We start from the raw sequence: 10,182 nt of genomic DNA on the forward strand, positions 1-10,182 counted from the left end.
CCTCCTGAATTACTTCAGCTTTTTGTGTCTATTTCCTATTTTTGTTGTTTGCTTCAATGTCGTCTTCTCTGTGTGCCAGAAAAGCAGTTCCATCTTTTGTCTAAGGTCCATCCCACTGACTTTCTGAATTCCTATCTCTCCTGAGTGCTACAAAGGTAAGCTCTTGTGTGCCTCAAAGGCAAATCCACTACTTAGCTAATGTCTTACCTTCTGATATCAAGTTTCACTTGACTGTCATGCTTGCTTGCTGTTTGTGTCAAAGATTCAATCTTTCAAGGTGAATTTGGATTCTGGCAATGCAAGAAAATATGTTCGTAGATCAATTCCGATACTTGACAAGCAAATTTAGCCTTTTACAGTCATTAGTCCAGGCTGTACAGAAGGAATTACTCTGCATCTTTGCAAGGGGCAGAAAGTTGATTCATCATTTTAATCAATCCCTTAATTAAAGGCAAAACCCTTTTAAAATAAAAGAATGAGTCATTTTAGTCCTTGGTTAATTATTGTCCCTAACAAGAAAAATCTCTTTGGCAATGTCTGTGGAAAGGTCTGATGACTCCTCTCAGGAAATTAAATTCTCCATTGCATGTTATAATGTACAAATAAGGGCTGTGAAATCATCTGCGAGGTTATTTGTAAAGAGCATTTTTTTATTTAATCACAACTCATCTAAAAAAGTCATTTTTTCTTCTACAAGTTTTGTTGTTGAGTGAGTGCATGAGTATTTTTGGCTACCACATACTCCTCTATCAAAACTTTCTTATTGGGCAAACTGTTTGTTTTCTGATTATTTTAAGATTCATTCGTTTCACAAGTTCCCAGTGGTTACATTATCAAATTTCTAGATCACTTATTCTGTCTAACTGACCAAGCAATGTTTATATATTTAAAAAATACCAAGTTATGTTTCATAGTTTTTCCTTTTAAGTTTGAGATTTGGCAGTTATTCTAGCTTCATATTAATTTTTATCCACAGCCCACCAGACACAATTTGAGCCAACCAGATTGGAAGACATAACATCCTTCAGTGCTCATGATCCAAGCTTTGTTGCAGCACCAATATATGAGGAGAATGAAGAAGCTGTAGTGGAAGAGCTTCCAATTTTAATTCTGGATGCAGGTATGGTTAGAAGATGGATCATCAATAAAACAAATTAAATGTTTAAACATCAAAGTATGTGGTACTTTAAAGCAATAAAGCAAATTGAATGTTTAAACACCAAAGTTTGTTTGATGCATTCACATCAGGCAAAATCCAAAGTCCAAAGAATTATTTTTTTTTTAAATGGTGTTTTCCACTTCACTTATTAATGGGCATTTCTTCTTTTGCTATAGTATAACTGTCAAACATCTGTAAATCTATTTATATTCCTTTGTAGCTGAAGAAGACTCATAAAACAAGTGAAAAGAGTCATAAAACTACACAACACAGAAACAAGCCCTTCAGCCCAATTCATTCATATCAACCAAGCAAACTATCCTACTTGCCTGTGCCTAGCCCATATCTGTCCATATCTTTCTTATATACCTGTTCAAGTGTTCTATAAACATTGTAATTGTTCTCACTTCCCTTCCTCGTTCCATATGCGCATCTTCCTCTGTATGAAAATGTACCCCTCTTACCTTTAACCTATGCCCTCTAGTTTTTGACTTTCTAACCCTGGGCAAAAGACTGTTATTCACCTTTTCTATGCCTATCATGATTTGAGATACCTCTATAAAGTCACCCCTCAAACTCCTACGCTGCAGTGAGAAAAAGTGACCCAGCTTATCCTGCAGCTTTTTGTAGCCCAAACTCTCCAGACCAGAAAACATTACCATACATCTTTGTTACACCCTTTCCAGTTTACCTACACCCTTCTTATAGCAGGAGAACCAGAACTATACACAGTACTCCAAATTTAGGGTCACCACCATCTATCACATAATGACACAACTCCAGCACTCAATATCCCAACCGATGAGGGAAAGCAGGCAAAACACCTTCTTTACCACTCTGTTCACCCGTGTCACCACTTTCAGGGAACAATGTACTTGGACCCTTTTAGGCTTCTGTTCTAAAACATTCTGCATGATTCTACCATTTACTGTCCTGCAACATCTCTGAATTAATCTTCATCTGCCATTCCTTGGCCCACTGACAGATTTGTTCAACATAGAAACATAGAAAATAGGTGCAGGAGTAGGCCATTCGGCCCTTCGAGCCTGCACCGCCATTCGATATGATCATGGCTGATCATCCAACTCAGTATCCCATCCCTGCCTTCTCTCCATACCCCTTTAGCCACAAGGGCCACATCTAACTCCCTCTTAAATATAGCCAATGAACTGGCCTCAACTACCTTCTGTGGCAGAGAATTCCACAGATTCACCACTCTCTGTGTAAAAAATGTTTTTCTCATCTCGGTCCTAAAAGACTTCCCTCTTATCCTTAAACTGTGACCCTTAATACAAGACACCCATTGTAATCATAGAAAACCTTCTTCAGCCTTCTAACCATGCCACCAACATTCATATGCAAATGGTTAATGTAAATAATGAACAACACTGAACCCAGCATCGATTCTTGTGGTACTACATTATAACAGGGCTCCAGATTTTTTTTTAAACTCTCTACCACCACCATCTGACTCCTACAAGCTAATTTTGTTTCCAAGTGGCTAGCTCACACTGGATGCCATTTGATCCAAACCTTCCAGATAACCTTACAATGCAGCAACTTGTCTAAGGTCTTGCTAAAACACATGTATTCAATATCTACCGCACTGCCCTCAGTAATCTTTTAGGTCACCATTTTCAAAATTAAAATTAATGACACACAAAGCAATGTTGATTATCTCTAGTCCTTGCCTTTCCAAAAGCATGTAGATCCTGTCCCTCAGAATCTCCTCCAATAATTTACCAAACTGTGATGAAAGGCTCACTAGTCTGTAGCTCCCAAGTTTTTACTCGCAGCTTTTATTAAATAAAGACATAAATTAGCACACTGCAGTTTTCTGGCATCTATTCAGTGGCTATCAATGATGCAAATATCTGTAACATTTCTTCCCTCAATTCCTACAATATCCCAGGATGATCAGGGATTTATCTACCTTCATGTGATTTAAGATCTCCAGCACCTCCTCTTCTGTAATGTGGACTCTCCTCTAGACATCACTTCTAACATCCCCCAAGTTCCCCAGCAACCATGCTTTTCTTGATGGTAAAATCAAACAAGGAATATTCATTTCACGCCTCACTCAGCACCTGTGCTTCCACACATAGGCAACCTTGTTGATCTTTAGTGGACCCTATTCTCCCCCTCATTACATTTTTGCTCTTAATATTCTTGCAGAATCTTTTTGGATTCTCCTTTGCCCTATCTGGCAGAGCTATCTCATGTACTCTTTATTGCCATCCTTATTTCCCTCTTAAGTGAACTCCTACAATATGCTCCTCAAGGGATTCACGATTTCCTTTTCCGGATTGTAGTGGATTTTGGCTGCGTTGGGAGGTTGTAGTTGATGTGAGCCATGACCCGTCTCCCATAGCACTTTATAATGATGGATGTCAGAACCAACACATGGTAGTTATTTAAACACACAACCTTGTTTTTCTTTGGAACTGGAATGATCGTACTCTTCTTAAAGCAGGTGGAAACCTCAGATTGGAGTAGGAAGAGGTTAAAGATATCCAAGTAATCCTGCCAGCTGGTATTTAGAGGCATTTAGATGGACGCATATAGGCAAGGCACAGAGGGATAGGGTCCAACTGCAGGCTAATGGGATTTAGTGTAAATGGGCAAAAAGGTGAGCATAGAAGTGGTGCACTGTGGTGTGAATAAACAAAACTACAGGGAACACTAGGAGAATGTAGACACAAGTAGATGTGATCAGGAATGCTTTGCATACAAGAGTGCGATCAATAAATTCAGTTGTACATTTCACAAGGGAATAGAATCAAAATAAAACAGGCAACATTTTCAGGGCTCTGTTAAAAGGTCAGGAATGAGACCAAACCTATAATTATTTAGATACACTGCATTTCTATGGCCAGAGAGCGGCACACAATTTATTATAGCAGTAAGCAGATAAGTAGATGGACAGCAAGTACCCAAAGGGTCTATAGCACCATAGGGAAAACAAGTAAATTGAGAAATGCCTACATTTAATTTCATGACTCTATCAATTGTGTTCTATCTAGACAAAACTGCACCTACCTTTCCAGAAAAACCACTGATTCGGTGTGAAGAGCCACTACCAGAACAGAATGTGCCAAGTTATACTGAGGAACCTGGCCTGATAGATATTGACACCCCAATCCCTATATGGCCTGAGGTACCCAGCTTCGTACACACTGAAGAGTCAGTGCACATTGACCAGCGAGGTTTCACAAGTACTGAGGGACAAAGCCTGGTAGACATTGGGAAGCCACAAACGAATGACAATTTTCCACAAGTGAATGAGAACTTACTGGACCTTTTGGAGACCAATGGAATAGACCAGCTGCCATCTGAATCACACAGTGCTGTCGCAGAGAAGCCATTGATCTACACCAACAATGACAACATGGAACTGATTTTAAATATGAAAAGGCCACCGCTGGACGAGACACATGCAGACATCGATGCAAATAGCCAACTGCTTGTAAACCTCCAGGAATCAGCAGGGCAATATGCAGGGTTAGAGCCAACTGCAGTAGGGCAACAACAACAGCAGCCACAGAACAGTGAAGGAAATGAGGAAGACAACTTGCTGTGTTTTGATAATAATGAAGGATTGCCGGCACCACCTCCAGACTGCCTTGATTCACAGCAGTGGGAGAATATTCCAAGCCTGATAGAGCTTGAAAGCTCACAACAGATGAGTGAAGACTTTTGCTTTGGAATGCAGGAATTGCCCAAGCCCCAGGATGTAGAGGTAAGTTAACATAAAAAGGATACTTGCAAGTTGCCCATTATTGTGCTTGAAAGCAGGAAGCATTTTTATTTTGGTTTCAGCTACAGCAAGTGTATGGAGTTCAACTATTTGATATGATATTAATCAAAATGTGCCATCATGTCAGAGTTAGCTTTAGAAATGATGTATTCGGACAGTTAACAGCAATGCAGGACATATTACATTCAGTAAAATGTCTGCAAAAACTGAGCCTTGAGCAAACATCCTTCTTGACCTTAATTTTTTTGATTGGTAAGGGAAATAGTTTAAATGAATGAAGTGTGAGCCAATCGTGTACAGCTGTACAATGTAGCACTTCACTGACAATTGCTCAGATTACAGGTTTAGCTGGTTTTGGAAATAGTAAAATACAATCCGATATGCCGTTTTAGAGAGTAGATGAAATGTTGAGGCAGAGTACATTTTAACACTGAAATGACCAAACCTGACATAGGAATGCCCAAAAACACTTGATGTATTTACAACGCAGACATTCCAAGAGATTATTGAGGCCCCTAGAGTTTGAGTTGCAATTAATTTTCTTTCCCGCCTTAATTTTTTACCTGATACACCAACTGGGATTAGTATATACAGTTGTTAATTTGTTTGATAGTCTAAATCAGTCTAAAGAAGGGCCCCAACCCAAAACATCATCTACCCCATTTCCCTCCACAGATGCTGCCTGTCTCAGAATTCCTCCAGCACTTTGTTTTGTTGTCAATTTGTTTGATGGGTTGACTTTCTGAACCCTTTTGTAACCTCTTGTGGAATCTATATCCTCAAGGTTAACAGTTGGGGATTTTGATAAACTAAGCAATATCTATCCCCACTGTCTCCAACCAGAGGATATAAAATTATTTGCAAAAGAGATGGAGGTACGTATACAATGATTTGCTAAAATCTAGATTGTCCTGCTTAAAAGGCTCTCAGCAGCAGGTTCAATTGTAATTTTTAAAGTGAATTTCATATGGATGTATGGATTCATATGGGCAGTACAGTGGTGCAGCGTAGAGGTGCTGCCTTACTACTCAAGAGACCTGGGTTCGATCCTGACTATGGGTGCCGCCTGTATGGAGTTTGTACGTTCTCCCAGTGACCATGTGGGTATTCTCCAGTTGCTCCGGTTTCATGCCACATTCCAAAGACGCCCAGGTTTGGTGGTTAATTGGCTTCTGTAAATTGCCCCTAGTGTGCAGGATAACATAGAACTAGTGCACCAGTAATTATTGTTCGGCGGGGCTCCATGCTGTATCTATAAAACTAAAATAAAACACTGGGGAATAATTAGAACATCACAAATTGGAACACGATGCATTGGCACACTATTAACACTTTTTCAAAGAGCCATTTCTGGCATAATGAAGCTGCAGCCACCTCCTGTGATTCTATTCAGTAGGAGCAGTGCACATTGATTTCAAGTCGGAGGGGGATGGAAGGCAGGTGCTCTACGCTGAGTCACAGATGGAGGAAGGCAGGGTGCAGCTGGGCTAAATTCCCATATTTGGCTCATTTTTAAATCAAGCCTAATTGATCTCTTTTATTTTAAGGGAGGTATTTTTCTAAGCAATAGATCATCATAGAGAGTAAAATGTAAATGAAAACCATAATTGTAAAATCTTTGCTTCCAAGTCAAACCATTCTGTGAAGCACTCTTTTGTCTGAATAATTTTAGATACAGCTCAGTATATCTTGCTGCATCCTATCATTTTCATTAAATGTTATGATTTATATTCCACAGGCTGTTGAAGATTTTTTTAGTCCACCGCAAGATGAATATATTAAATTCCAATCACACGTAGAGGAAACTGGCAGTAAAATACCAGGTGAGAAGCTGACTGTTCCCTGTCATGCTATCGCTTCATATGTTTTGAACTTCCTAAAGGCACTTTGTACTTAACATGTATTCTCTCCCATCCCAATCATTCCCGTTTCCTTCAAATGCAAGGGAAACAGACCAGGATATCTGAGTATTCTCAGGTTCCTCCTTCTATGTTAAATGACCAAGAATAAGGATAACTTTGGAGAACAAAGGTGATCCATTTTATTTTCACTACAAACCAGATCCATAAGTTATCCTCCCCCCCCCCCCTCCCACCCACACCTTCTTGAACATCCTATTCACCTGTGATGCTACTTTCAAGAAATTATGCACCTGCACTCCGAGGTCCCTCTGCTTCACAACACTCTCAGAGTCCTACCATTCATTGTGTAGACCCTGTCCATGTTAGACTTCCCAAAATCACCTTGCATTTCTCTGTATTAATTCAATTAACAATTCCTCAGCCCAACTGATCAAGATGGTACTGTAATCTTTGACAACCATATTCACTATCTACAATACAACACACTTTAGTGTCATCTGCATACTTGCTAATCAGGCCATGAACGTTCTCATCCAAATCATTGATATGGATGACAAACAGCTATAGGCCCAACACCGAACCCTGAGGTACACCACGAGTCACAGGCTTCCAGTCAAATACAATTCTTATACTATGCAGGAGTGCATATAAGATACCAATTGGGATGTACACTGTTGTGAAGTTTACATTCATCACATCAGATCCCTATCCATTTAATCACAAACATTTTATGGATTTATCCAGTGTATCCAACCTGGATCAGAGTGCTCCAATATTTTGTCTCCATTTGCTAGCTATGGCAATTTTTCGTTTTCATTCTATAATTTCTACAGTACTGCATTCTTAAAATCTTTTCTGAAGAATTGATTGCCAAGCTAACTTTAGCTCTAGTTTTAAAATAATGCCTCCCTTCTGGATTTGCCTACTAAAATTATTATTCTCTGCCCAACCTGTACATTTTGATCAATACAGTCATTTTCTCTGAACCACCTCTTCAACGTTTTGCACATCCCAAAGCTTTTAATAGTCTTAACTCCAAGAAATACTATATCCGTTGTGATTGTCCCATTGTTTATATAGTTTGTTTGAACCAAGCCAACCAAGGGAGGGAGGTGTCCTTAGTAACAGGTAACAAACACAGTGGTGGAACACAGGGGTTGTTATTTGAGTTTAGGGTATCAATGCATTTGCTAATATTATGTGTTTTCAATTAATTACAAGCAAAAATATTCAACCTTTGGTCTCAGAGTGCAGCTAAATTAGAAACAGTAATACTTTTAGCACACCCAATTCCCAAATCATGTTAAATTACTAAAATTAAATACAATCATCACTGTAATTCCATAGATTGACCATCTTCAAACAATTGTGATCAGACAGTAGTATCTATATATATAAGTTAAATTCTTAAATCCAAAATGAAAGAAGAATTTCTGCACAGAAACATTCATCGAGATTCGATGTAAAACATACTTTTTCCAAGTAGGTTTCTGGGTTGGTTTGTGTTGGTTAAAGTTGCAAAATTCATTGCCGAAGCATATTTTATGATTAGTAGAAATAAATACTCATTGTCCTCACATTGCGATACATCCAGACAAAATAAACAGGTTTTGCAGAAGGGATTGTAATTTGATCACCCTACAAATTCCCATCTTGATAACCTCATCAGATAATGGTGTCAATGCCATCAAGGATGGTTGTGCAGAGTGTTCTTTATCAATACATCAGGAAATATCAAGACTGGTGTGATGAAAATGGCATTTGACTGCGTTGTCATCAGTCTCAAATACAAATCTAAGAGAGGAGCATGGGATTTTGTTTGTTTATCGATTATAAAACTGACATTCAGCAGTCTACTGGGATGATTACTGATTAATTGTGCACAGACCTAAGCTTCTTACCAGGCACTAGGGGACAATATTGACTGAGCAGTAGGATATATTTGTATGCTTTTGTGTGATGACAAGGCAGAATTTATTGCCACTCCCTAATAGCACGTGAGAGCATGGTGAAAAGCCATCTTCTTAAACCACATTGCAGTTCAGTAAAAAAAAAAACAATATTACATTCCTTGATCAATAAGGTGATTGTTATCATGGAGGATCTGTTTAAAATGTGTTTATTTGTGGAAAACAACCCAGAAATAGTTGTTATGGTGTTTTACTCTTGGGAAGAGTCCATTTTGAATTGCATATAACTGAAATAAACATTGCCACCTACTTGAATTCCCAGCCAAACCCCGAACCAGATGGTGAGAGTGAAAATTATGGAAGGAATTTTGCAAGCATGCTCAGAAATGTGTGGTATTTCTCCAAATTGCCTTTGTCTTTATCTATCTGCTCTCCATTTGTTGTATAACAACAGCTGCCCTCCCTGGTCCTGGATAGAAAATTGCTCTTTTTCCCCACCCCATTGTTTTGTTGCCGCTCCGCTTTCTTTCTCCTCTCACACACATTAAGCCTGCTCACTTTCCATTAGCATCCAACCATTCTCGAGCCTGTGTTCATCTATGATTATGCCTTGCTGTAGAATATTATAACCAAGCTATTTGCATACTTGCAGTGTAACCATGGGGACATCTTACTGTTTCTCCCTTTTTGTTTTCAGAAATTGATATTACTTATTGCGACAATGATACTGACACAGACCCGGATCATTCCCCTGCAGACTGAGTTGGTTGTGTGATGCTCTCCGGTATGACAAATATGCTTCAAGTAAATGAAAATGACAAAAACTGCTAAGTTTTAATTTGAGTATGTGTTTACTATTTTTAATTGTAATAATTTGAATGTATTATTTTCTAAATTAACCTTATTGTATATTAATTCCACTCACAGCTGCTAGGTATAGTCTGCTGAAGCTGATATTATGTGACTAGCAGTGTTAACTATCACCAATTGCTTTTCAAGTACCATTTTCAAAAGCACAAATTTTGTGAAATGCTAATTGCTGTTGTATGAAAATAAACAGTTTCTGAAAATCCAGCTTTTCAAACCAGGCCTCATCTGTACATACAGACCATACAATCTGACCTTGTCCTTCCTTCCTATTTCATCCCCTCTTGGAAATTGTACTTGCATTTTGTTTGCTCATAACTTGCTACAGTTTGTCCAACCTGTGCTTTCACTTGTGATCTCTAGATAAACTTTCACTGAGATTTCTATATAAACACTTGTAGCATACCAAAGTAACAAATAGACAACTATCTTCACAGTGCTTTAATGTTAGCTCTATCAATGCCTTAACATTTTATTTCCAAGCTATGGCAGAATAAGAGTAAATTTTTTTTTAAAACGAACTCTAGTGGGAGGAAGGGTGAAGAGCACGATAAATTAGCATGTTTGTTTTTTTAATGCGGTACCACGAGGGTACTGTCTGATGAGAAAACAATCTGTTACTAAAAT

The 10,182-nt window shown here is 38.6% G+C and overlaps 1 protein-coding gene across 2 annotated transcripts in view; it reads left to right on the forward strand.

Annotated features, from left to right (window-relative positions):
• The window catches only part of dbn1 (drebrin 1), a 173,024-nt gene extending 163,262 nt beyond the window's left edge, over nucleotides 1-9,762 (forward strand). For both annotated transcript variants that reach the window (XM_033029681.1, XM_033029683.1), the window contains 4 exons: nucleotides 977-1,120; nucleotides 4,183-4,898; nucleotides 6,655-6,739; nucleotides 9,386-9,762. In XM_033029681.1, the coding sequence (XP_032885572.1) occupies nucleotides 977-1,120; nucleotides 4,183-4,898; nucleotides 6,655-6,739; nucleotides 9,386-9,450 (1,010 nt within the window). In that variant the 3' untranslated portion in view covers nucleotides 9,451-9,762. The remainder of the gene's footprint in view (nucleotides 1-976; nucleotides 1,121-4,182; nucleotides 4,899-6,654; nucleotides 6,740-9,385) is intronic.
• The last annotated feature ends 420 nt before the right edge of the window (nucleotides 9,763-10,182 follow it).

This window comes from Amblyraja radiata, chromosome 11 (genome assembly GCF_010909765.2).
Source record: "Amblyraja radiata isolate CabotCenter1 chromosome 11, sAmbRad1.1.pri, whole genome shotgun sequence".
In the NCBI taxonomy this organism is placed as follows: domain Eukaryota; kingdom Metazoa; phylum Chordata; class Chondrichthyes; order Rajiformes; family Rajidae; genus Amblyraja; species Amblyraja radiata.